The following is a 23,000-nucleotide window of genomic DNA, read 5'->3' on the forward strand; positions in this document are numbered from 1 at the left end:
ACCCAACTGGCCTCTCTGTGGCCCTGAGCACGTCCCCCCACATTTCCAGTCCCTCATTATTCAGCCCTCCCAACATGTTCGGGGTCTCTCTCTGGCCAAGCTCAGTTTACCCACAGCTCCCCAGCATGTGGGTGCAGAAGTCTCCCCTTTTGTCTGAAGGACTCCCCATATATACTCCCAGCAGAGGTCCACTCAGCCAGGTGGGCCAGCAGAAAAGCTTTGAGCAGGCTTGACCAAGATGGGCCCTGCTCCTCGCAGTACCCTGAGGTCTGCAGTGGATTGTCCCAAGTTCTAGGTCAAGTAGGGAAAATCCCTTGTTTCCCCCCACCCTGAGTTCAGAAACCTTGGCCAAGGCACAAGAGCAAGGTAGGGAGCTTCGCACTTGGGTTATCCTGGAATCCTCACTGGGGGGCTGGTCAAGGTTGCCCCCTAGGTCCTGCCCGTGGTGTCCAGTCCAGATGCTGAATGCCCCTGGGTTCTGAGCGCTGGAACACAGCATCTTCACCAAACCTCCTTCGGGTGGACGGCAGATAGAGGCGGCGGCCGGTAGGTGTCAGGGGGTGCAGGCCGCCCCAGGACAGTGGACGGGAGTCGGCCTCACCCCAGGGGCCCCCTCCAGTGCCCCGTTGCCTCATCAAGGCCTTGGCTGGGGTGTCCTTGGAGCCCCAGGACTTCTTGAGCTGCAGAGGGAAAGAAAGAGAGGTGACTGAGACTCCCAGGGGGCTGGGTCAAGGGGAGAAAGGTGGTGAAGGAGTGACGGCAGGAAACTCTGAGGGAAGGAACCCCCAGAACGACAGAGGGGGTAAGGCGCCATCTTGCTTCTGCAGCTTTGCAGTTGAGGAGAACAAGAAGGAGCCAGAAGGTGTCTGGAGGGAGCAAATATTTGCCAAGGGAAGGGATGATGGAGGAGGGCAGCTGGGGACTGGGCGGAGGTGAGAACCTTGCTCCGGCCCCACCTATCTCCTCTCCCCTGGTGGACTGGGGCTGAGGAAAACAATGCCTGGGACAAATCTCCCTCACCGCCCCCTTCCCCCAGAGTGGCCTCCAGCTTCCGCATGGTAGATGGGGAAACTGGGGCTAAGTGGGGGCACAGCTTCCAGAGGGCCTGACGGGCTTGCCTGCCTCCCAATAAAACCATCTGTTTCTCTTACCAGCCTCTGTGCTTACACTTTCAATAACCTGCTTCATAGCCGAGGACACAGGCCAGGGAACTGGGCAGGCACTGCTGGCAGAGATCCCCCTGAGCACCCCTAACCACACCACATCCCCAAAACTGGAATACAGGCCATCAACAAGCAGAGAATTTAAAAGCCCCTCCTAGGAGACAGCCAGGTCTGAGTGCTAATTCCTGCCCAGTGCCTCCATTTTCCCATCTGTAAAATGGGTGCGTGGAGAGCTGTAGCAACACCCTGGGCTGGGGGCAAAAGTTGGATTTCTGGGGGCCTCACTGGTGGCACAGGGGTTAAATTCTCAGCACTATCAAGCTATTGCTAGCCACTGCTGCATGAGTTCAATGCCCGCCCAGGGAGCTGACCCACATGGCGCAGCAGACATGTCCTGTCTTGCCCACTGCTCCCCTCAGCAGTGTCAATCTGCCTGTTCTGCTCCCCACTCTGTCTCTGGTGAATCCTCTCACGCCCCATATCTCTGGCCTACACCCCAGTTCTTGTATGCATAAATAAATAATTTTTTTTTTTTTTAAGTTGGATTTTGCTACCTCTGTAAAAGCACTTCATATAGGGCCTGGCACGTGGCAAGGTGCCTGCAAAAGATCACTGTTCAACCTTGGGCAAGTTACTTAACCTCTCTGAGCCTGGGCCTTCCCATCTGTGCAAAGGAGCATGGTAAAAGGATTGCCTCACGGACCTGGGGTGCTGGGGATGCAGTGACAAAAAAGAAATAAATTCCATGTGGGAAGGATGTAATCATGGCTTGATCCTGTGTCCTTCCTTCTTACTGATTTTGTTTCCAACAAAACTGGGCACAGGAAAATTACTCAGCCCATGTCCTCATGATAATGCATTAGAGGAGAGTCCCTGGCCCCTGGGCATTCACTGAAGCTATGGCGTGTCAGGATGCACCCCAGAGCCCTGGGAACTCTGCCCCAGCCCCCCACACAGTAGGGGTACAGGAAATGGATGATGCAATTAGCTGCTTTGCTTTCCCCACCCCCAGGGGCTGGGCACACACAGAAAACACTTCCTGCTCTGGGAATCTCGGATTCTAGGCCCTCAGGCCAGCTCCCTGCCCTCTCTGGGCCTTCACAGCCTTCTGCTCTCCTGACCAGCCACCGGGTCTCACCTCATTGTTGTCACCATCACTGGAGCCCGACCCCTGGGACAGGCGGCTCAGGTCCCACAGGGATCGGCTGGGCCGGGCAGGGGGACCGCTGGTGGTCCGGGTACGCTGCACATTCCTCAGGATGTCACTGAGCGCGGGGCATGGGGTGGCCCGAGTCTCCTGCCTGTTCCCCTCCACTCTGCAGGCGGCCAAGCGCTGGGCCAGTGAGGTGTCAGGCAGCGGTGGTGGCGACACAGGGGCCACAGAGCGGCGGTGAACCACGCGGTGTGGGCTGTGGGCCAGCCGCAGCCCCCCCAGGGTGCCGACGAAGGGGCCTGGGGTGGGCGCCGGAGGAAGTGGCCGGGAGGCCGCGTACAGTGCCCGGAACTCATGACTGAAAGCGTCAGCGATCTCCCCAGTCAGCAGGGTGACCAGGCCGCGGTGTAGGCGGGAGTCGCTCCAGGTGAAACTGGGGACACAGAGTGAGGGGTCAGGACCTCTGTGCAGCCCCAGGGGCCTGGCCGGGCCCCAACCTGGCCCCAGCACAGGCTGCATGACCTCAGGCAAGTCCTACCTCCTCTCCAACCTCAACATCCCTCTTGTAGACTGGAAAGGAAGACGAACCCACCCCAAGGGTGGCTGCAAGCACACCTCGAGTGAAAATATTTAAATTGTCACCTGGAATCAGACTTGAATTTAAACCTGGGCTTTCTTAAAGATTTTTTTGCACAAAAAGAAAACAAAAACAATCTGGACTCTGCCCCACCCTCAACAGGGAACGCCTCCATGCCTCAGCATCCCCCTCTGGAAAGAGACAGGGTTAGCTTTCTGACACCCATGGGAACTATTTCTAAAATGTAGCTGCAGGCCTCCCCGGTGGTGCAGCGGTTGAGCACTGGATTGCGAAGCTGCCCGCAGCCTCTGCAGCGCCGGTTCGATCCCCGGCCGCCGGGCAAGTGTCCCACATGGCACGCAGACCTCTCCTGCTGCCCGCTGCTCCCCTCAGCAGTGTACTTCAGTCCTTCTGCCTGTTCTGTTCCCCGCTCTGGCTCTGGTGAATTCTGTCACAGTCCAATGCTTCTGACTGTACCCAGTGCTTGTATTAATAAATAAATAAACCTTTAAAAAAAATAAAAATAAAATGTAGCTGCTTCCTATCACAACCTCCATTTATTAAGCACTTGCTGTGTGTCAGACTCTGGGCATGCCTCAGTTTACTTATCTGCAACACCGAGCCAAAGTATAAAGGTAAGAGAACATGTCCAGCACCTGCCTGGTGCCCAGCACATGACCTTCCTGTTCCTATTATCACCGCAGGTGTTCCCTAAGTTCTCTGCATACAGCAGGGGGTCAGTACATGCGCTCTATGAATTACCTGGACCTGGGCTCTACTGACAATGAGAGGTAGCCTGGACCCATCACTTTCCCCGTGTGAGCCTCAGTTTGCTCATCTGAAAAATGGGATCACTGAGGCTGTCCACTCCCTTTGGGTGCAGCCCCCCACACCAGCAGAAGGGATACCGAGTTCTCACACAGGAGGGCGAGGGGAGTATCCTGACCCTGGTGGGGTGGCAGTGCCCTGGCTCCCCCACAGATTGGCGGGCCAGGCTGCCCCTCACTCAGATTGTGACACCCCCTCCCCCCACCTATGACCTCAGCCCTAGAGTGGCCAGTGGGAATCCTGAGGGGGTTCTGTGAGGTCACCCCATTCCACTCCACAGAGACACTCTGGCAGCAGCCGCTGGCTCTTGTTCATCCCCGGGGAAGCGTCTGAGAGCCGAGGACGCCAAAGCTGTGGTCACAACAGAGCTCCTGAAAGGGACACGGAGTGCTGGGAACTGAGGTAGCACTGTCCACCCCAGCTGTACCACTGTCCACCCCAGGAGCTGACTCTGGGAGAGCTGAGGACCGGGGACAAAAGTCTCGACAGTGCAAAGCGCATCATTCGGCAGTCCGGGGAGGCCCAGGAAGCCCACGGCCTGGCTGGGGCATCATCACCGCCGCCAGGCCACCATGGTCCTCGGCTGGCTGCTGCTTCTGGTGATGGCTGTGCCCTGGGGTGCCACAGGAGCCAAGGACTGCCTCTTCTGTGAGTTGACTGACTCCATGAACTGCCCTGGCGTCCGCATGCGCTGCGGTGATGACGAGGAGTGCTTCATCGGCCACGGGGTGGCCCCGGGCGCCGGGACCGTCACCAGCAAGGGCTGTGTGCAGTCCACCAAGTGTGGCCGCGAGGAGCCCGTCCACTACATGGGCGTCACCTACAGCCTCACCAGCACCTGCTGTTACACCCACATGTGTAATGGGGCCGCCAGCCCCACGGGCAGCGGGAGAGCGTGGGGCCACGCCATCCTGGTGCTGGATGCGCTGCTGCTCCGGTATTTGCTGTGACCCACTCAGAGTGCAGGGCCCGGGATCGGGCTCCGCGGCTCCCTTGCGTGCCCCCCGCCTCCACCCCTCCCTCCCTATTAAATGGCCAGAGGCCCCAGACAACCTCTTGTGGCCCTGATGTCATCCATTCTGGGGCTGTCTACCAGAAGCCCGCCCCAGGGCTCGGCCACACTTGCCCAGGCCCAGGGGTGCCACGGCCGGTGGATGCGACGGCCCTACTCTGTTTCATTAGTTCTAAGACGCAACACTTTCTCACTTTGATCAGGACGCTTCTTGTCATCTGTGGCACCTTAGGGTCCATGAAATATGATTTAAAAAAAATTACTAATAAACGAGAACTGATGTCGATGAAGTATTTCTTATATTCCGTGCCAGGCCCCCAGATCCATGAATGCTCAAGCAGAGCTAGGAAGGTAGGTTCTCTCAGAAACATTCTAGTCTCGGCATGCCAAAATGTGGCCCCCAGAGCAGCAGCAAAGACATCCCACAAAAACTGGCTGGAAATGCAGCCCCAGCCTGGCTGACGAATGGGGGTTGGGGCCCCTAAGTCTGTGTTAACCAGTCCTCCAGTTTCCTGACGTGACTCAGGTTGAAGATCACTAGTCCATACCCAGGGTTGTCAACTGGGAACTCTGGCCCCCAGGGGGCATCTGGCAATGGCAGGAAAAATTTTGGGTGGTTCTAAGTAAGGATGGGGCACGCTCCAGACGGCCCTATGGGGTAGAGGCCATCCAACATCCAGCATTGCAGAGCCCCCCACAATACAGAATGCCCCGTCCCTAAATGTGAGCTGTACCACTGTCCAGAAATCTTTTGCCCTAGAGGCACGAACCATATCATCCCATCTGGCAGAGGCCCAGAGAGGTGAAGTTAGTTGTCTAAAATCACACACAGCTTATATCTGGCAGAGCTGGGATTAGAATCCAAGCTGTCTGGTCCCAGAATCTGCATGCTACCCCAACCCCCAACCCAGATGTGGGACTCTTTAAGGTGGGTGCTGTCATTCTTTGCACTGAGGGGAAACTGAGGTTTGGGGCGCCAGAGGCACTTCCCAGAGTCACAGAGTGAAAAGTTGACTCTGGGAGAGGGGGGCATCTCACACTGATGAATGATAGACTCTTGGAGAGCTGTGATTGTCACAAGGCAGAGCTGGGTCCTCCTGGATCGAAACTCTCCCACACAAACTGTAGCCCCAGTTTTCCAGATGCGGAAATACACAGTCAAAAAGGTGAGAACTCGGGGCCTCCCCTGTGGCGCAGCGGTTGAGCGCTGGGTTGCGAAGCTGCCCACACCCTCTACAGCGCCGGTTCGATCCCCGGCCACCGGGAGAGGGTCCCATATGGTGCACAGACCTCTCCTGCCACCCGCTGCTCCCCTCAGCAGTGTATTTCATCAGTCTATCTGTTCTGCTCCCCGCTCTGGCTCTGGTGACTTCTCTCACCCTCCCACGCTTCTGACTATTCCCAGTGCTTATATAAATAAATAAATCTTTAAAAAAAAAAAAAAGGTGAGAACTCACCCCAGACCACTAATGAAGCCCCTTGCAGGGCCAGAGTTGGCATCAGGCTCCCACCCCAACCCCTTATCATCAAAGGAAGCCACCTCTTCTGAGAAGGCTGTGTTGACCCATTTTACAGATGAGGAGAGACAGACCCGGAGCGAGGAGGCCAAGTGCCTCCTGGACACGAGGGAGATGTGGGGATGGGACACGGCAGGGTAAGAGGATGAGGTAGGCCGGGGGTTACCTGTAGGATCCCGAGATGACTCTGTCTCCATCCAGCAGCACAAACTTCTCCCGCACGCTGCCACTCACCTGGCGGCACCGGCGGCTCTGGAAACTGCAGCCCCGCACCACGCGGATATCCAGGTTCTGGGGGGACACACCCCACCCAGCTCAGGCCCACCCCGCAGATCTCTGCTCAGTGCCAGGGGCTCAGCGCTCCAATGGGCTGGTTCTACCTGGACTCCATGGGAGCAGGTGTCTCTGCAACCCCCCACTGTCAGGTCTCAGGAGTCTCCTGGAGGTGCCCCTAACTCAGAGTGCCTCCAGGGAAGGTCCAAGCCTACTTCCCCCAACATTGTGCATGTCAGATCTCAGGGGGCTCTCTCAGCTGCATTCACCCCAGTGATTCAGGATCCCAGAGGGTCTGCCTCTGCTACCCCAGTGCCAGGGAAATCAGGGGTCTCTCCACCCAGGCCCTTACCTCAGTGGCCCAGGGGTTCACCCCCAGCTGCTGGGCCAGTGTCAGGAAGGCAGGCAGCTTCAGGCGGTCCAGGAGCAGATAGACGGGCACCCAGCGGTGAGTGGCGGCATCCACCAGGTCCAAAAGCAGGTCTGGGTCAGTGAAGATGTCCATGACCACTGCCACCAGCTGCGCGTGGGGAGAGGGGCCATGGTGGTGCTGGGGCATGGGGGTACCCCCAGGGTGGAGACGTGGGTGAGGGGCTTTGGGGCTTGGAGTTTAAACACCTGGCCTCTGTGGTTTTTCAGAAGGGTTGAGGGGACTCCCCGCCACCAGACACACACTGCTACTCAGCCAGCAGCTCCTGAAGAGACAGCCCTTCCTGAAAGTCCTGCCTACGGCTGCTGGGAACTTGTCATCATTTGTCCACAGTGGGGACTGGTGTCCTGAGCTGTGGCCCTGGGTCAGTGGGTGGGTGTTCTTGCCCAGCTCTGTGGGCAACCACAAGCCTGCATCCCTGGGGGTGCCGGGGGTGCCTGGGGTGGGAAGGCTGACCTAGGCCACCAGCCAGAGCTAGGGGGTGCTACGGCAGAAAATGTAGCAGTGGCCAACTCAAGGGTCAGACGGGTTTGCTTCAAGTCCTTGCCCAGACACTTACAAGTGAGAGACTTAACCCCCCTCTTCTCATTTCCCCACCTCTAGAGGGCATTCCACGTCCCTGCTTCACTGGGTCCTCATGAGGATGACGTGCATTAACCATTAAAGAAAGCACTTGGCAAGGAAGCCCGGCAGGCACACAAATAAAGAGGCTGTCCAGGCAGCCCGAGAAATACAAGCATTCATGGTCTCCCTCACGGGTGGGTTGAAGAGAAAACAAGCCAACGGATGATCAAAATACAACGAAACCTCTGGACTGTGGTGCCAGTGGTGGGGGTGGGGGTGTCACTAGGGAAGTGGGAAAGAGAGTGGGTAAACCGGGGGACAGGGAAGTGTTCTTATAGTAAATGTGACACGTGTCCTAGATTTTCCAATAAAACCCTCAGGAGTCCTAATTTTAAAACTTCACCAAAAAATGGGGTGTCCATGGGGCATGGGTGTGCAAGGGAAATGTCTAGGCCTGGGTGGGTGGGTGGGGATGGAGATGCTTTCTTGGTGGGTGGGGCCAGGGGGGATATGCAATGATGACTGAGTCCAGTGGGCATAGGTGCCTGAGGTCTTGGGGAGCGGGTGGAGAGCCCCCAGCCTAATAGGATGGGAGGTATGGATGTCAGGGTTCCAGGGATGTGAGTCTGGGGGTCAGATAGGGGTGTGGGTTTGCAAGCCCTTGGAGGGCGTGGGTGACAAAGCCCGGGTCCTGGGGTATGGCGGCTGGCACATGGGGCTGTCCCAGTCCAGGGAATGGACACCAAGTGCCCGAGGTCCCCACCTTGTGGGCAGCGTGGATTTCCTGACGCACCAGGTCCTTGAGGGGTGGATGGCCCTCGCCAGGGGGCTGTGTGAACAGCTGTGCTCGGGTGATCCCCTTCCAGGCAGAATCGTCTGGCCAGCCCAGCCGCAGCATGGGCACCGTTTCGTCTGACTGTCCAGGCCAGTAAGTCAGGCTGTCCGAGTCCCCCTCGGTGGAGGTGGTCCTGGCTCCCTCGGCTGCCCTGCTGGGCTCCTGCTTGGTTGTTGTCCAGTCTTCAGCTGCCACTGCCAGGTCATGGAGCTCCTCGCTGCTCAGGAAGGGCCGCAGCCCCTCACGCTGCATGCACGCCTGGAAGGCCTCTGTGCCATCGCTCAGCAGCGCCTCCAGGGCCAGCCGCTGGCCCTCGGAATACAGGCAGCTGGGGCTGCCCTCACTCAGGGGCAGCTCCCTGGTCCTCGACTCCATTCCTTCCAGCGCTGCCAGCTGGGAGGCTGCCATTGGGCAGCTCAGCAGGGAGGACGAGGCTGGGTGTCGAGGTTTTGACTACGGGGCTCTTCTGACAGGCACTCTATGCAGTCCCACAAGACTTCCAGGACAGCCTAAGAAAGCCCTTCACTGTCCTTGACAGCAACCTCAGGGTAAGATTGCTCAAATGACTGTCCGCTTGGGCCAGCAGTCAGCTGGCCTCCAGTCACCCCGGGGTCTCTGTCTGATAGGCCCTGTGTGGGGGTCAGGTAGACCCTCAGACACAGCCCCCCACTATGTGGCCCATTAGCAGTTCATCTTGCCTTCACCATGCTGGCCAGCACAAGGCCCCAAGTGAGTTTGGACTGCTTCCCAAGGGGCCAGACTTAGCAGCCCCCTATCCCAGCCAAAGATCCAGCCAACTCCCTGACCAACCCTAGGCCATAGGCGGTCTGCCTATCTCTGCCACCCAAACGTCTGTACTGAAAGGCAGAGTGGGCTGCCCGTCTACCCCTGTCCCATAGGACAGCTGACTGACCCTTCCCTTCGAAAATCTGGCAGAGGGGCTGATTCCCAGTGACACCCTCCGCATCTGACCAGCAGTGAGCACCTGGGGCCCTCCTGGTCACCACTTCTCTGGCTCGCCCACACTCACAGGTAGCCCATGTAGGCACCTACCCTATGGATCTGCTGGCTCAGCTTTGGAAGAATGTCCCCATTTCTCTGAGCCTTGGCATCCCCCACCACCCCACCCGCCAGGACTCTGTTCCTGGGGCTTCAGAGCTGCTTAAGCTACAGCTGAAGGTAGGGAGCAAAATAGGGGTTTTCATACTGAGAGAACAGACCCATGATTTCAGCAGCCCTGTAGTTTGAGACCCAACTGACTAGCCACTGTCCTTCAGACTGGCTGCCCCTCCCGTCTTCCCTGCCACTGAGTTGTCTCGGGCTATCCCGATGCAGGTCAGGATTTCTGCCCCAGTCCCACTAGCTCATGCAAGTTGGCTGTCCGACTCTAACTGGACAAGGACCACACACACCTAGTCCATCTCCCTCCCAAGCTGCCCCTTTTGAGACTCCTGGCCCAGCCTCTGGTCTTTGGACTCAACACTGCAAACCAGCAGCCAGCCCCTCCTCTCCAGCCCCCCACCCTGCCTCCAGATCACAGCTCCAAGCCCTGCAGAGAAGGGAGAGGAGTAATACCAAGGTTCCCTCTTCCTCCCTGGGTCCCAGCTCCCCAATGCATTGGGGTGTCTATACCTGTTCCTGCCTTTTCAGAAGATGGTTAGACCAGGGGGTTCTGTTGACCCTCTTTTGTTTCTGCACCTCTTCTTCCGCCTCTCCTCATTCATCAGGCTTCAGCCTGGGATCCGGGAAACCCAGCCCCTTGTGTAAACAGAGGTAGGCGGTCTGCCCATCTCTGCCACCCAAACGTCTGTACTGAAAGGCAGAATGGGCTGCCCGTCTAACCCTGTCCCATAGCACAACCAGCTGACCCCTGAGTATTTGGCAGGACTGATTCCCAGTGACACCCTCAGCAGAAGAGGTAGGGCCCTCTTCTGGAGGCCTGGGACTTGGGTCCTGGAAGGTCCCAGCTACAGGAGCACTCACCTCACCGATCTCTCACCCAGGTACAGTGGCCCACCAGACTACCTTCCCGGTTCCAGGTAAGCGCCTCACCCTGTTCCCATGCACCTCCTCCTTGCACCTCTCTTGATCCCTGCCCAGACCCGACTGCACCTTACCTGGCGCCAGGGAACTTGGGTCCTTTAAGAGGGGCGGGTGTGGCTAACCGCCGAAGCAGGTGCTGAAACACCTGACACGGGTACTTGAGAAGGGGGCGGGACTTTGGGCCTAGGCTACATGGGCCCGACACGCGCCGCGACCGCCAGAGGGCGATCGCGCGGCAACACCGCCACCCACCATAAGGGCTTCTCCGCGCAGGGCTCCAGGGAGCTGGTGGCTGCCAAACCCTATTTGGCCTCACCCGCAGGCGCCAACACCTCCCTCACCCAAATAATACACAGGCAGCCAGCATCCAAAATCTTTTTAATATCAAAGCAGGATCCAGGGTTAGTTTTTGTAGCCGCGGCTGGCCCGCCGTCCTCTGGCACGCTCGAACTTCCGGCCTTTGGAGCGCACGTAGGGCCTGTGGGGAGAGGAGACGTGAGTGCCCCGCTAGAAAGCCCGGGCACCGGAGAGACTCAAAACAGCAATGTTCACTGGAACAAACAGCAGCACAGGTGACGGCAGGAGGGGTCCACAAGGGATCCACCAGATCCCACCTGGAGATGCTGCCCCCACCCCATCTTAAGACCCGGATGCAGGATGTACTGAGACCTTAACAACTCCGGCATAGCTTTCAGCTGCCTCTTGAAGAGAAAGGTGAGGAGAGGAGGCGGGGAGTTATAGGGAGGTGCTGGGTTGGAGGGATGTGAAAAAGACCCTGGAGCATGGCGACCCAAGGCCTGCAGGGTGGGGTGCAGGCAGTCAGGGCAGGGGCAGGGCTGGTTATACTTACTTGGTGTGGCTGTGCGGGGTGCCTGGGGCCTTGCCGAAATGCCTGTACACCTCTCGGCCCTTTCGAGGACCTGGGAAAAAAAGGAGGGGATGAGGTGGGGCCCAGAACCTACACCACCTCAGATGTCACCCTCCAGGGTTGCGGTTTGGTAGGGGGAGATCACTGACCTTCCAGGGAGGGAAGATAAAGGTGTCACTGCTCACACTGGCCAGGCAAGACCCCCTCCCCCAGTCCTCATCTGGGTCCTAGACAGGGAAGCCACTGGGCATTACTCACCAGACAGCAGGACGGTGCCACAGCCCTTGGGGGAGTCCAGGGCCAGCTGGTCAAAGGTGAGGATCTTGCCCCCAGCCTTGAGGATGCGGCTGCGAGCATGGCTGGTCACCCGCAGTGCGCACACCTGCACATGGAACAGGAAGGGGGTGTCAGAAACCCCTGAATAACCCCACAGGAGCTGCTGGGTCTTACAGCCCAATGCGCTAGCCCAGCCCGATGACCCAACAGCACCAATAAAAGGAGAGCCTGCCCAATGGACAACAGCTCTCCCCACTTGACCTCTAGGAGCTCCTAAGAGGGCAACAGCCAAAGTTATTTTGAGTAAGAAAACCGAGGCAAGGAGATATCCAGCACTGAGTCCAGAAGCGATACTGTGGCAGAGAAATCTATACTTGAACTAGGCCAAGCGGCAACTGTCAACAGGGCTTCAGAAGGGTACTACCCAGGGGCAGCCCCGTCTCTCATGACAATGGCAGTCCCCCCCCTCCCCAAATCCCCTGTACCCTGAATCACCAAGACTGACAGCACCACAGCAGACAAGGTTTGAGCCAACCACTGCATTCACCTTCAGTTTGGGCACCTCCTGGATGCGCACATCATCTGTTATAGTTCCTACAACCACAGCTGTCTTGCCTTCCCGGCCAGGAAGCTTCATCTTCCGGATCTTTGGGGGAGGAGAAATGGATGTACTATGAAGAAGCCCTTCCTGGTGTTAAATCCAAAGCCACTGCACCAGCAGTCCTCCTGCCCAAGGACCAGGAGAGTTTGTGCCCGTGCCACACCCCACACTGGCATAAGCACAATCTCAGCTCTAGCCTGGAAGAGCTCCAGATGAGAGGCTACACGCAGACTATCATACACCCTGCCAGGTTATATGGCTCGAAGTCTCAGATATCTCTCATAAAGCCGCTACAGCCACCCCAACTCACAATGAGGAGGCAACATACTCCAAGAGGCCAACGGCAGCTGAAAACCCAGTTATTCCTTTTTAGTGGGCGTATCAGAGCTCTGCGCTCCCCCAGCCCCAGCTGACAGCCAGACTGCCCCCATAGAGCTCTAAGCCTGCCATTCCCCAGGTCTGCTCAGCTGTGTTCCCAAGCACCAGCCTCACCATACGGGAAAGGGACAAAGGCGGCCGGTTGGTTCGACTCATGAACAATCTCTTCAGCACGACCTGGTTGAAGGTGGAGTTGGTCCGTCTGGCCAGAAACCTGTATAGCTGGAGAAAGGCAAGGAAGAATGAGAGCCTGGGGCAGCCCGCACTTTTTTTTTTCCAACGAAGGAGCAGACAAATGACAGTTCAGTCTGGCAGCAGTTTCTATGGTTCTCTTTCCTCCCACTGAGTCCCTGGCAGAGAACTGGCCCAGGTTCCTTTGGGGCAGGGACCCAGAAAACTACTCCCCCCTCATCCTGATCCAGAGACTGAAAACACTGAACCTCCAGAAATTCCTGGATAGAGTCAGAGATGTGAGCCTGCCCTGCAGGCCTCTGGTACCAACACCACAATGGAGGTTTACAAGTTACCATCCCAGGGCAGTCCAGGGACCCCTGTCCAGGGATCTCAGGTCCCAGTCTCACCTTGACCAACAGCCTCAAGTAGATATCCTGGCTCTTGGGCTCCTTGCGTCGAACCTTTCGGTCCTTATTGTGGCGAATGTCGACTCCCTGGGGTGGGGGGGGGTGGTGGTGAAGGGAGAGACCATGCACAAAACAGATTTTGGTAGCTCGTTCATTATAACACCCTCAATTGTTACTTATCTCTGAGACAAAAGCTATAGGGCCCAGCTCTGGAGAGACAACAAATCCCAAACCCGCCACTGGGAAACCCCTGGGAAACACACTTAAATGCTCTGGGTCTCAAAGAACTCCTCTGTTTAAAAAAGGGGTGGATGCAAAGCCTTCAAAACATGACACACAGCACCCTGAGAGATGTCAACAGTTGTTAACACAAAATCTCTAGTTATTGAAGTCCCCAGAACTTGTTCCCAAGCATGGAACGTGATCAAAACCAAAGGCAGGCTCATAATGATAACAAAATGAACCTTTATTTATAACTTTGTACAGAACCCATCTTAACACGACCTTTCAAGCATTAGCTCCTGAATTCAACGAACTTTTCTGGTAGTTTCTCACCTTAGAGCTAAGAAAACAGAGAGAAGCCCACGACTTCCAGTGCACTCCCCCCTTCTTTTTTGACTACTAAAACTTCTTAAGACTATGTTATTATTATCTGCAAAAAAGCTCCTTAGATATTAAGAGCTCCCATTTATTCAACACTTAATGTATGGCAAGAAATCTGGGGCGAGCACTTATGACTTACGTCTTCCCCAAACTCAATGAGCAGAGTAATTACTGTATCCCCAATGAATAGAAGGAACTGAAGCACAGATCAGGAAAAGTGAGGTCTACCACAGGGTGGCCAGGGAGCTGAGACGTGAATGAAGGCCTTCCTAACTGCTAAAGCGGGCACTGGACGCTCGACATCCTCCAGAACACAGCTTCCCCAAGAGGAGTGACAGGTCTCAAGAAGCAGCGAGAGACGTTAAGAGGAGCTTGGGGCCAGGGTCCGAATCCTGGCTCCACCATTTCCTGATATTGTCAGCCCGATCATATCATTCAGCCTTCTTGCACCTCAATGTGTTTATCTATTTAATGGAGCTATATAATACAGCGGTGTGTGAAGGATCGGAGGCTGATTATGACTGACCATTCTGCTCGTGGGATTCCTCTAATAGCACACCCTCAAGGAGGGGATCCCCTCCTTCGGACACCCCCCGGAACCCCTGCCTCGTTCTGGCACTCCCCCAGCGCAAGATCGCGGCGGATGGCGGTAGATGATCGAGCTCAGAAGACAGCAAGGCGCGCTCACCATGATGGCGTCTCCTGCTCGGCCAGGTCCGGAAAGAGAGAACAGAGTGAGAGTGGGAGGGGAAAGCCGTCAGTGAGTGGCGCCTGCGTGACGTCACAAGCGCGCGACCCGGCGCTTACGGTGACTGGGATTTTTCTATGATGAATCGGAGGGCTAGAGGGGTGATTCCGGAATTGGGTAGAGGAACAACAAAGGGGAGCAAGTCCTACGTCAAGTCGGAGAGGGCTCGCACGTCGGTGTCTCTCTAGCCCTACACTGGCCCTGTTCTCGATGGTCTTCCGGAAGCAAGGGCTCTGGGAGCGAGAGAGATGTCGCGCGAGGCTAGGAGGACACGTCGCGCTATGACGCTCTAGCCCGACGCCGACGGCCTCTCTGTGGTTCCCGGAGGACCCGACAGGCCAGGAGTTGGAGGTGAGGAGGCGGGGCTGGCGGGGCTAGTCTGGGACCTCTGACCGCTCGGCCCGGGCGTTTCCTTATCAGGCTCTCCTCTGCCTTGTCTCGTACCACGCTGTCTTGGCGCGGCCGTAGCTCCGATAGTCCTACTTGAGGTCTAACCCGAGATCTTACTGCAGCCCAGTCTATAGCATCCTGTATTTCCGCCTTTTAGGTTCCGCTTCTTCACCTGCTCCCAGATTGCCCTTCTCTGACCCTTCCCCAGCCTTTGCCATTTGGGTGTTGCTTTTCCCAGCCTGAGATATGCTAGTGGCCTAGCGGGTTGGGTGTGAGGGATGTGCCCGGTACTGGAGCACAGAGGAGGCAAACTGAGGCCTGGGAAGATGGGGTGAAGAAGACGGGATGGGTAAAAAGCTCCTGAACGAGAGGGGAAGCAAGACTTAAAAGAGAGGTAGGCAGAGATACAGAGGGAAGAAGGGAGACTCAGGGAGAGTGGACAGAGACCGAAGGCTTGAGGAGAGACCTAGAAAAAGGGGGGAAGATGGAGATCCAGGGAGAAGCAGAGACAAAGACAGATGGTGAGAGGAGGCTTTGCGAGCTGTAGTCACCTTCAGATCTTGGTTCTGCTGCTCACTAACTGTGACCTTGGGCAAGTCAAGTACCTCCCTGTGCCTTACTTTGCTATTATGCAAGAAGAGGATGATAACAGGCCTGGCATATATGATGTTTTCCAGGATTATATAAGTTAGCAGAAATGCTTAGGAGGGAGTTTGGCACATAGTACTTGCTCAATAAAAATTAGCCTCCACTGCTGTTATTAGCCCTTGGTAGAATTGTTATAGAGCAACCCCGATATTAAACGGGTTTTATATATAAAATTTACTTTGGGACATCCTTTTCCCCCTAACAGAATCAGGGAGAAGCAGAGACAAAAAAAGAATGTGAGATGGGGGTGTTCCAGTTGTAGCCAAATTCAAATACTGGTTCTGCTACTTGCTAACATTGTTACCTTGGGCGAATCAAGTGCTTCACTCTGTGTTTCCTTATTTACAAAAAAAGGGCATAATAATAGGACTGGCACACAGACTGGATTCCAAGATTATATAAATTAGTATAAGTGCTTAGGACAGCGTTTTGCACAGAATAAGAGCTTAATAAAATTAGCCTCCGTTCCAGTCATTAGTCTTTACTCAATAGGACCAGATGGACTGGCTGGGGCAGTAATTTATCTGACCTCTGGCCTCTTTTCTCCTTCCTCAGCCAGGCCCTGCCCCTTGGGTCTCCAGCACATCCCATCTGGCATTCTATCATCTACTCTTTATGTTCCTGACTCTGCTCCACAGAGTCAAAGTCCCGGTCCGGACCGTGAGAACTCCATACCACTCTTCCATGGCCTCCAACCCAGGACTAGGGTCCTCCTGATGAAACACAGCAGAAGACCGGTAGATGAATGGACACCTTGAAGCAGTGGAGCAGCAGGACCAGGTAAGTGTCCATTTGAAAGTAAAGATCACTATACCATAGGATGCTATTTTACCTACTTCCTCCTAGTGCCTGTTGTCTTGTCTCTAGGCAGCTTCTCTGGCTGGTATGTCTGTCTGACTTTCCCTGGCGCCCCATTTCCCTGTTTTAGTTTCTGTTGCCCCCCCCCCCCCATCATTCTTTGGCCCATTATCTGGTGCTGTTGTTGCACAGGGTTAAACACAAGGTACATTGTTTGGCAATAATGAACTTCTGACATTTATCTCTCTTTTTAGCAAGCTCTGTTACAATATTCTTCTCCACGTCTTTCTACAATATGTGTTTTGTCTGATCTTCTTGCTTTTTTTCAATTTCACCATGTCTTTGACTCTCTGTTGCTTTGTCAGCATCTTTTATTCTGTCTCTTGATCTCAGTTCCTCCCAGCCTCTGGGCCTCCTCCATCCTCCCCCTCCCACACCTTGAGACAGACCTGGATTTCTCAGAGACTGTCTTGCTGTGTGACCAGGTCACTCAGTGGGCGGGTCGTATGTCATGTGGTCTCCACTCTAGTTTGTCCCCAAGATAAATACTCAGTGAGTTTTGAAACTTTCCTCCCTCCTTTTCATTTCAAAAGTGTCTGTCCCCATCTCTGTGTCCGTCATTTTTAGAGTTTTCTTGCCACCTTACTTTAAACGTTCTCAGTTCCACCATCTTTGCTTTACTGTGTCTCTTTCTCTGTAACTGAAAAAAGATCACAAACTGTCTACAAGTCTCCCACCGCCTCTTGCGCTGCTTCTCTGGTTTTCCTTGACTAACTCCCTATATATTTGTCTGGGGGGTTATTACCTCTGACGCCCCCCTCTCCATCAGTAGCTAAAGACCTTCCCCTTTGCTCCTGATAAACTCAGTGGATAGGACTAGCTCACTTGCCCTCAACAAAAGTGGCGGCAGGGGCGCTGATCGTGGGACTGTGAGGCCCCCTCTGCTGCGCTTCTGCCCTCATCTACCATGGCGGCTGCTCTGGAGCCTCGCGATGCCCCGCCCAGTTCGCCCGCAGTCGGTCCCTGCGCCAAACTCGCCAGCTGGCTGGCCCCGCCCCCCCGCGCCCTCATTGGTGCGACTTTGGCCCGGCGCTCGGCCATTGGCTGGGGACTTGCACACCCTCCCCCCACCCCTAGGTCTGATGGGGGCGGTTGGTGCCGACTTGAGGGGCCGCCTGGAAGAGGATCTGGCCTGTGAGGAGGGTTGGTGGGGGTGGGGGTCGCGGCAGAGACCTGAGTCTGAGGGGCGAAGGACCAAGAGGAACGGAGTCCCGGGACTGGGGTACCAGGGGTGGGGAGTGGTGATGGAGAGCCAGAACCTGGGCTGAGGGGTACAGGAATGGAAACCTTGGCCCTGGGACTGAGCTTTGAAATTGGGGAGAGGATGTAGGTCGGGGATAGGGTGACCCAGAGACTGAGACTCACCTCTGTGGATTCGGACCAATGGATGGAGACCCAGACCCAAGTCTAGTCTGTGGTATCTGAGGGGTGGAGAGAATGGACACCAGGCAAGAGACTGGGGATAGGGACAGGGTCAGACCCAGGACTGACAGAGATTTAGGGCTCTGTGCCCAAACGTGACCAGCAGCAAAGGGACCAGTGCAAGTTCGGGGGTGGGGCCTGAGGCAGCTTGCCCAGGGCAGGAGCAGAGGTGGCTCCTGAGGGTTGTATCTGGAGCAGGTCTGGGTGAGGCAAGGTAAGGGGCAGAACTCACAGGTGGCTGGGTGGGCGGGGCAGTGGGGTACAAAGGTGAACAGAAAGGAGGCAAAGGCTGGGCAGAGGGCAGGGGGAGGGCTTCTGGGAAGGGGACACCTGTCCTAGCTCCCACCCGGTCCCTGGAGATTAGGAGGCCAGACGTCCAGGTCAGTGTTTGGGGTCCATCTCTTGGCCCCTGTCCCTTGCAGGTGCCTGCATGTGGCTCCCTGGCCCCTGGGGCCCCCTGTGTCACATCCCTTTCTCAGTCTCTGTAGCTGTCCGCCTCCCCTGTCTCTTGCCTCTCTGATCTGCTCCTTCTCTCCCTTCTCTTTGTCTTCCTGACCCTCAAAGAACCTGACACCCTTAACCTGTTCCTGGCCTCTCTTTCTTCATCCTAGGTTTTATCTCACTGAAACTCTCTTTTCTCTATAAATGTGTTTTTCTTTGTCTTTATTTCTCCCCTGCTCTCTCCATCTGGAGAAGATTCCTACTGTGTGTGTGTGTGTGTTTTCTCTTTTGTTACATATTTATTTTGCACATATCTCCACCATCCCAGTCCCTCTCCTCTACCTTATTTTTCCCTAGAGCCTGTCCCATCATCCAGCACATTACATATTTTACTTCTTTATTTTGCAACTCCACACTGGTGGGGAAATTTGTCTAGTTTGTTTCCTGCTTTGTTTGCTGGGCCTAATGCCGTGATCAGCATATAGAGGGCACCGAATGACATTTGGGGAACAGATGAATGACTGCGTGCCTGGATGTAGACACTCTAGAATGCCTGCCCTACTCTCCCACTGAACTCTGCTCTGCCTCCTCAGGCTCTCCCCACACTTGTCTGAGCCTGTCTCTGGTGTTCCCATCTCACCTGTCACTTCACCTTCTTGTCTCTTCCTGTCCCTAGGCCCTGTCCCTGCCTCCCTCCACCTGCCACCGGGGTCCTAGACTCTGACTCCTGCCCCTCCTCCCTCCCCACAGAGGCCGGACCAGGAGGTGACCTGGAGCTGGGGCCACTGGCCTAGGAGCGCCCTGGATAGGGCCGAGGCCATGGCCCCACCGCTGCCACTGCCGCTGCCACTGGCCGCCAGCACCCCACTCCTGCATGGCGAGTTTGGCTCATACCCAGCCCGAGGCTCACGCTTCGCCCTCACTCTCACACCACAGGCCCTGCACATACAGCGGCTGCGCCCAAAGCCTGAAGCCCGGCCCCGGGGCGGCCTGGTCCTGTTGGCTGAGGTCTCAGGCTGCTGCACCCTGCGGAGCCGCAGCCCCTCGGACTCAGCCGCCTACCTCTGCATCTACACCTACCCTCGGGGCCGGCGTGGGGCCCGGCGCAGAGCCACACGCACCTTCCAGGCTGATGGGGCGGCCACCTATGAGGAGAACCGTGCTGAGGCCCAGCGTTGGGCCACTGCCCTCACGTGTCTGCTCCGTGGACTGCCACTTCCTGGGGATGGGGGTGAGGCACTGGGCATCTCCTTTGTCCTAGGGCCACCTTCGTGTCTCTGGATCTCCCTCTGTGGGCATCGTTGTCTCTGCTGTTCTGTGTGACTCTTTGTGTGACCTGTCTGTGTCTGTCTTGGAAGAGTGTGACATAGACAGGGCAAAGGGGCAAAATCACAGGCAGAGAAAAGTGTTTTGTCTGCTGTTCTCTTCCCCTTTCTGTGGGCCTTGACCACAGATGACTGACTCAGAGGCTTACTCTGGGTGAGAGCAACAGACTGAAACATGAGCAGTCACCACCCAGGGTGCTGGGCACTCACACAAGTATCTCAGGGCTTCCCAGGTGCCCAGAGGTGGCATCTAATCCAGTCTGCGGGAGGGTGGGGAAGAGGGGGGAAAGCCAGAGAGGGCTTTTTCAGGCAGAGGCCCCCACCCAGGATCCCCATCTGGTGGGGCTTCCTTGGTCCTCCAGGGTCCTGCTGGCTACTTGGGGTCCCTAAGGGCTGGTGACAGTGAGTGCCTCATACAGTGGAGTAACCTGATCCCGGGTTCCAGGGGTATGGGGTGAGCACTGTGGAAACCACACTTGACCTTCCTCCTACACCTGGATCTAAAGGGCACTGGGATTAGCGCCTCAAGCCCTGTCTTTGTCTTTGCACCTGGGGCGGGGGTGGGGGGGGTTGCCCACCTGGGTTTGGGAGAAAAAACAGAACTCCCAGGAAGCTCCAGGTACCAGCCCTCCCCAAATTTCATTGAGGGCTGCTGGCAGTTAACTATTCCTGAGACAAGGTGCCTGGGTGTCTGGCCTCTGTAGACACCTTCTCCTCTCTCTGCAGAAATTAGCCCTGAGCTCCTGCCCAAGCCACCCCGATTGCTCCTATTGGTCAATCCCTTTGGGGGGCGAGGCTTGGCCTGGCAGTGGTGTAAGAACCATGTGCTGCCCATGATCGCCGAGGCTGGGCTGTCCTTCAACCTCATCCGTACAGGTGAGGACGGTGTTGGGCCAGAGCTGGGCCTTGGAGACTGGGACTCCTGCCATTGCCGGGAAGGCAGGCGGCGTCAACCAGCCTGCTCCATGTCCTGATTCCTCACATTAGAACGACAGAACCACGCCCGGGAGCTGGTCCAGGGACTGTGTCTGAGCGAGTGGGATGGCATCGTAACAGTCTCTGGAGATGGGCTGATGTACGAGGTAGGGTAGGAGTGCCCCACCCCCGAGCTCAGGGCCCAGGGTGACTGGAGGCTGGCTGCAGGCATTTGGTCTTTCACACTACAGGTGCTGAATGGACTCCTCGATCGCCCTGACTGGGAGGAGGCCGTGAAGACACCTGTGGGCATCCTCCCCTGTGGCTCAGGCAACGCATTGGCTGGCGCCGTGAACCAGCACGGGGGGTAGGTTGGCACTCCTGCATCAGGCGCGCCTAAGGATGCACTAGGGGAGGGAGGGGTGAGCTCTCCTGGCATAAGCGAGACCTGGCACAACTCCCTCCACATCTTCCCCTCAGCCAGTCCTCTGTCAGCCACATGGGTGCTCCCTGCTGCCTGGACATTTTGTCTGTCTTATGCCCCCACCGTATCCCTAGTGCCTAGAACTGGCTGGCATGCGGGGGGCATTCTCTGAATGCCTGTGGCAGGAAAAAAGTGACAAGGAACATGGCCCAGTAAGGAGAGTCCATCTGAGGGCAGCTAGAATGTTACAGGGCCAGGGACGTGGCCTGCCCAATTTCCGAGCAGCCTAAACCTGTCCTCTCCCCTACAAGGTCTGTCTCTCACCAACTCCCTTTGCTCTTTCCCACCATCCGTTCCTCTCTGGCTCTGAAGCTTTGAGCAGGCCCTGGGCCTTGACCTGCTGCTCAACTGTTCACTGCTGCTCTGCCGGGGCAACCACCACCCACTGGACCTGCTCTCTGTGACACTGGCCTCGGGGGCCCGCTGTTTCTCCTTCCTGTCTGTGGCCTGGGGGTTTGTGTCAGATGTGGACATCCAGAGCGAACGCTTCAGGGCCCTGGGCAGTGCCCGGTTCACACTGGGCACGGTGCTGGGCCTGGCCACACTGCACACCTACCGAGGACGCCTCTCCTACCTCCCTGCCACTGTGGAATCAGCCTCACCCACCCCTGCCCACGGCCTGCCCCGTGCCAAGTCAGAGCTGACCCTTGCCCCAGCCCCAGCCCCGCCAGTGGCCCATTCCCCCTTGCATCGCTCAGTGTCTGACCTGCCCCTGCCCCTGCCCCAGCCTTCCCTGACTTCCCCTGGGTCACCTGAGCCCCTGCCCATCCTGTCACTCAATGGTGGGGGCCCAGAGCTGGTAGGTGACTGGGGTGGGGCTGGGGATGCCCCACTGTCCCCTGATCCACTGCTGCTCTCACCCCCTGGCTCCCCCAAGGCAGCTCTACTCTCACCCATCACCGAGGGGACCCCAGAAATGACAGCATCTGGGCCCCCACCTCCTACCCCTGATGTCCCTATAGCTGACTCTACCTGTGGTCTAGCAGACCACCTGCTTCCTCCTCTAGGCACCCCACTACCCCCAGGCTGGGTGACGCTGGAGGGGGACTTTGTGCTCATATTGGCCATCTCACCCAGCCACCTGGGGGCTGACCTGGTGGCAGCTCCCCATGCGCGCTTTGACGACGGCCTGGTACACCTGTGCTGGGTGCGCAGTGGCATCTCGAGGGCAGCACTGCTGCGCCTTTTCCTGGCTATGGAGCGGGGTAACCACTTCAGCCAGGGCTGTCCGCAGCTGGGCTATGCCTCTGTCCGTGCCTTCCGCCTCGAGCCACTTACGCCCCGCGGAGTGCTCACGGTGGACGGGGAGCAGGTGGAGTACGGGCCGCTGCAAGCGCAGTTGCATCCAGGTCTTGGTACGCTAATCACGGGGCCTCCGGGTGGCCCTGCGCGGGAGCCCTGAACCTTACAAGAATTGGAGCCCGCCAGGTGCCGGGCCTACATTCCAAGGGGTGCTGGCTGAGTTAGGCCTGGGGCCTCACAGGGGCCCTGGCCGGGTCTCCGGACTGTGCCCACCCTCAGTACCAGAGGTGATGCTGGAGGATGGCTCTAGTTCCGGGGTCGGGGGTCCTCAGAGACAAATAGGCCCGGATCGAGGGCAGTGCCTGACCACTGAGCACAGGTCTCAGAGCAAGCCCTGACCTCCGCCTTGTAGACGCCCAGGTCGGCTGAGGGCGGAGCCTGTCTTGCGCGTCGTCCAGTGACGAGACCTGGAATGTAAGGGTTGGGGGAGGCCTTCACTAATTGGCCAGGCAGGGCCCGGGTCTCACCCTATCCACTCCGGTGCCTCCACTTATTGGCCGATCAGCCCAGGAGGGGCGGGTTCCCCGGGGCTGGCGCTCCGATATTGCACTACTGTTCCAACCCCCCAGGTGGGGCCAGGAAATCCTCGTATCTTGTCTCCTGTGCGTCCCCCGACCCGTCTTCAAAGCAATTGAAAAGGTCTATGCAATAAAGGCAGTCGCTTCATCCCTCTCTGACCCTCGCCCTTCAATCCGGCGGCCCACGGGAGGGGTCGGGCTCTGGGCACTTCCTGCAGCGCCTGCCTTTTCTGGCCCGATGCCCAAA

General features: G+C 57.0%; 3 protein-coding genes across 6 annotated transcripts; 1 reads left to right on the top strand and 2 right to left on the bottom strand.

The window, feature by feature from the left end:
• Positions 1-416: 416 nt before the first annotated feature.
• Positions 417-8,760, bottom strand: FAM83E (family with sequence similarity 83 member E; the record flags this gene model as incomplete). Its single annotated transcript, XM_084257685.1, has 5 exons — positions 417-680; positions 2,302-2,749; positions 6,417-6,541; positions 6,876-7,043; positions 8,281-8,760. 5 exons carry the CDS (start codon positions 8,758-8,760, stop codon positions 417-419), a joined length of 1,485 nt encoding a protein of 494 aa, XP_084113811.1.
• Positions 8,761-10,756: 1,996 nt separating this feature from the next.
• Positions 10,757-14,411, bottom strand: RPL18 (ribosomal protein L18). The gene is made up of 7 exons (XM_084257715.1): positions 14,391-14,411; positions 13,100-13,186; positions 12,633-12,740; positions 12,087-12,185; positions 11,522-11,645; positions 11,246-11,315; positions 10,757-10,873 (listed from the first exon to the last, which is right to left on the bottom strand). Exons 1-7 carry the CDS (start codon positions 14,391-14,393, stop codon positions 10,798-10,800), a joined length of 567 nt encoding a protein of 188 aa, XP_084113841.1. The 5' UTR covers positions 14,394-14,411; the 3' UTR covers positions 10,757-10,797.
• A 1,818-nt stretch (positions 14,412-16,229) lies between these two features.
• Positions 16,230-22,335, top strand: SPHK2 (sphingosine kinase 2; the record flags this gene model as incomplete). Of its 4 annotated transcripts, none has more annotated exons than XM_084256810.1 (6): positions 16,230-16,268; positions 18,960-19,440; positions 20,261-20,410; positions 20,522-20,616; positions 20,701-20,816; positions 21,246-22,335. In XM_084256810.1, 6 exons carry the CDS (start codon positions 16,230-16,232, stop codon positions 22,333-22,335), a joined length of 1,971 nt encoding a protein of 656 aa, XP_084112936.1. The 4 variants fall into 4 exon arrangements, with proteins under 4 accessions (XP_084112936.1, XP_084112937.1, XP_084112935.1 ...); XM_084256811.1 differs by having other exon boundaries at positions 19,146-19,440; XM_084256809.1 differs by having other exon boundaries at positions 16,234-16,268; positions 18,886-19,440.
• Between the last annotated feature and the right edge of the window lie 665 nt (positions 22,336-23,000).

The sequence above is a fragment of the Talpa europaea genome (assembly GCF_964194135.1).
Source record: "Talpa europaea genome assembly, chromosome: 16".
Lineage (NCBI taxonomy): Eukaryota > Metazoa > Chordata > Mammalia > Eulipotyphla > Talpidae > Talpa > Talpa europaea.

Coding starts and splice junctions, on each gene's coding strand:
- RPL18 (XM_084257715.1), bottom strand. Junction 12,741..13,099: donor ACTTGAGGCTGTTGGTCAAG/GTGAGACTGGGA, acceptor GCCTTTCTCCAG/CTATACAGGTTTCTGGCCAG. Junction 11,316..11,521: donor TGGCACCGTCCTGCTGTCTG/GTGAGTAATGCC, acceptor TTTTTTTCCCAG/GTCCTCGAAAGGGCCGAGAG.